Source organism: Elephantulus edwardii, unplaced genomic scaffold, assembly GCF_000299155.1.
Source record: "Elephantulus edwardii isolate Elephantulus edwardi_28Jun2011 unplaced genomic scaffold, EleEdw1.0 scaffold00241, whole genome shotgun sequence".
In the NCBI taxonomy this organism is placed as follows: Eukaryota; Metazoa; Chordata; class Mammalia; order Macroscelidea; family Macroscelididae; genus Elephantulus; species Elephantulus edwardii.
Window position 1 is genome coordinate 2,677,562 of NW_006399991.1, and position 2,306 is coordinate 2,679,867.

General features: G+C 35.5%; 1 protein-coding gene across 1 annotated transcript in view; it reads right to left on the reverse strand.

Moving 5' to 3' along the window:
- The window catches only part of ANAPC1 (anaphase promoting complex subunit 1), a 199,411-nt gene that overhangs the window by 96,291 nt on the left and 100,814 nt on the right, over positions 1-2,306 (reverse strand). Inside the window, exon 24 of the mRNA XM_006898935.1 lies at positions 1,467-1,645. Within this exon, the coding sequence (XP_006898997.1) occupies positions 1,467-1,645 (179 nt within the window). The remainder of the gene's footprint in view (positions 1-1,466; positions 1,646-2,306) is intronic.

The window sequence follows — 2,306 nt, forward strand, 5'->3', positions numbered from 1 at the left end:
AAAAAAAAAGAAAATGTGACTAAGAAACAATTATCATGCATTGATTATTATGTATTGATTCAAATGTTAACAAGGGATAAACAGCACTGATAGCCAAGTTTCCACTGTTTTACAACAGTCACATAAAGATTCTTGAATCCTCCTTGATCCTTATTAATCCCATTTATTTTAAAATCTCAAAATAGTTTTAAACTAAGTTTAATATTTTTTTTTAATTTTAAAAAAGAAGCCGTAAAGAGATAATTGGAGGTAAAAAAAAATGTTTTCCCCTCTCTAGTTGTAGGTATGTCATCTTTGAGAAAACAGATTTGAAAACTACTGTTTCAGGGGAAATAACTTGGGACATTTTCTAAATGTGTTCCCATGAAAACATCATTTTTGCAGGGTTCCAGCTTTAGGTGATTAAAACATGGATATCCTACTCAGAAGGTTGCACTCAAGAAATTTAGCATATCAAAAAAATATAACAGTTTGGCTTAATTAGTGAAGTATATCTCATATTCTTTCAATGATTCACCTATGTAGGAATAAAGTGACAACAGTCTCTCCAAAGGTTAGATGATAAGCTGTGTGAGCTGTGATTCTGATGCTGAAATAATCTGGAAAGATCTGACAAGTTTGGTCAGATAACGTGAAAAATGCAATCAATGTCACCAGGAAACTCACTCCTCAGTGCCATCAAGCAGGTACTGACTCACAGCTGGCCCTTCAGCAGGTTTCTGAGGCTGTAAATGGCACGGAGACTAGCCGCATCTCTCCTGAGGAGCTACTGTTGGACTTCCATGGCCTGTGAGTCAGTAGTGAAATTCTCAACAGATTACACCACCAGAGCTCCCCACACACGTTGTTTGTGGAAATGGTCTATTCTTTGATGTGTGTATTTCACAAAAATAAAATAAAAAGAATCTTTTAAAAATATTAAAGAGAACATAGTTATCTATTTACTATTGAGATTCAAGACATATGTGTTCTACTTTTTTTCTCTATAAAAATTAATAAGCAGTGAAGTATTCCTGAGCAAGACACACAGTTAATGCATCATTGCAGGTCCACAGTGCTTTGGAAGGAAGTACTAATGATCCACTTCAAAAAACTCAGCAATTGACTTCCTACAGAGCAGTTCCATGCTACATGTTGGGTAACAATTATTCAGATTGAACAGAGGTGAGTTTCAATGGATCTAAACCATTTAATAACTAATACAGAATAAGTAGGGCAACAGTTGTGGCAGTAGCCCTATTAAATCAGTGTTTGTCTTAAGGCAAAGAAAAGTATACTCAAGTATTCATAAAATCTCAACTTCAATTGCAATTAATAAAATTTGGCCAATTAAAAACCCCATTGGCTTATAACATAAAAAGCAAGGTGATATATACACTTGCACAGAGACTTAAAAGAAAAATGAAGAACATTTCAACTTTCATTTTATTTGTTACTAAATCTGAGTTGTCTATAATGATACTCACAGACTTCCCTTTGGGTAAGTTTCCTTCACAAGCCTGTTTAGAGAGATCCTGACGCCCAATCAAGAGGCAGACAGCTTCTGGCCAGTCTGAAGCAGGCTGCTCCCGGCAGTGATATATTGCATCTCTGATGGGAAGTGCAATTCCAAATGGAAGAGTTTCTAAATCTCTTAAAGTGAAGCCTTGTGATGAAGGGATGAAAGAAAAATACATTTAAGTATCACTGAATCAATAAATGTCACAACTGAAGTTAGTAAACATCCATCCTGATAAAAGAGGAAGAAATGTATTTAATTCATCTTAATATCAGACTGCTGCCTTAGCACACAAGATTAATACAAAAGGCTTTTTTACAGATTCCAAAAGGATTATCATGTGAAATATACAGAACTCCCCAAAATACCTTAAGATAAACAATCCAGGAAAAAAAATACAAAGAATAAAAATATTTCCAGGAAGAACAGGCACAAATGATAATATATAAAAAGCTATTCTTCCTAATGAGAGGTCAGAGAAATGTATATTAAAAGTACTAGGAAATTAATTTCCTATTCACTTGACAAATATACTAAGTGTTGACAGCTATGAAAAGCAATAATCATTTTCATCAACAGCTAATGGTAGTGTAAATAGATGTAACCACTTCAGAAAGCAGGTGCCATTGCCTAGTAGAGCTGAGCATGTACAGACAGGCCCAACCTATGACCACACTACAGTCACAGAAAAATGCAAGTGCACCCGGACGCATAATGTTGTTGTTGTTATGTGCCATAGAGTCGCCTGCGACTCATAGCGACCCTATGTACAACAGCCCTAAACTCCGCTCTGTCCTGTGCCAATCGC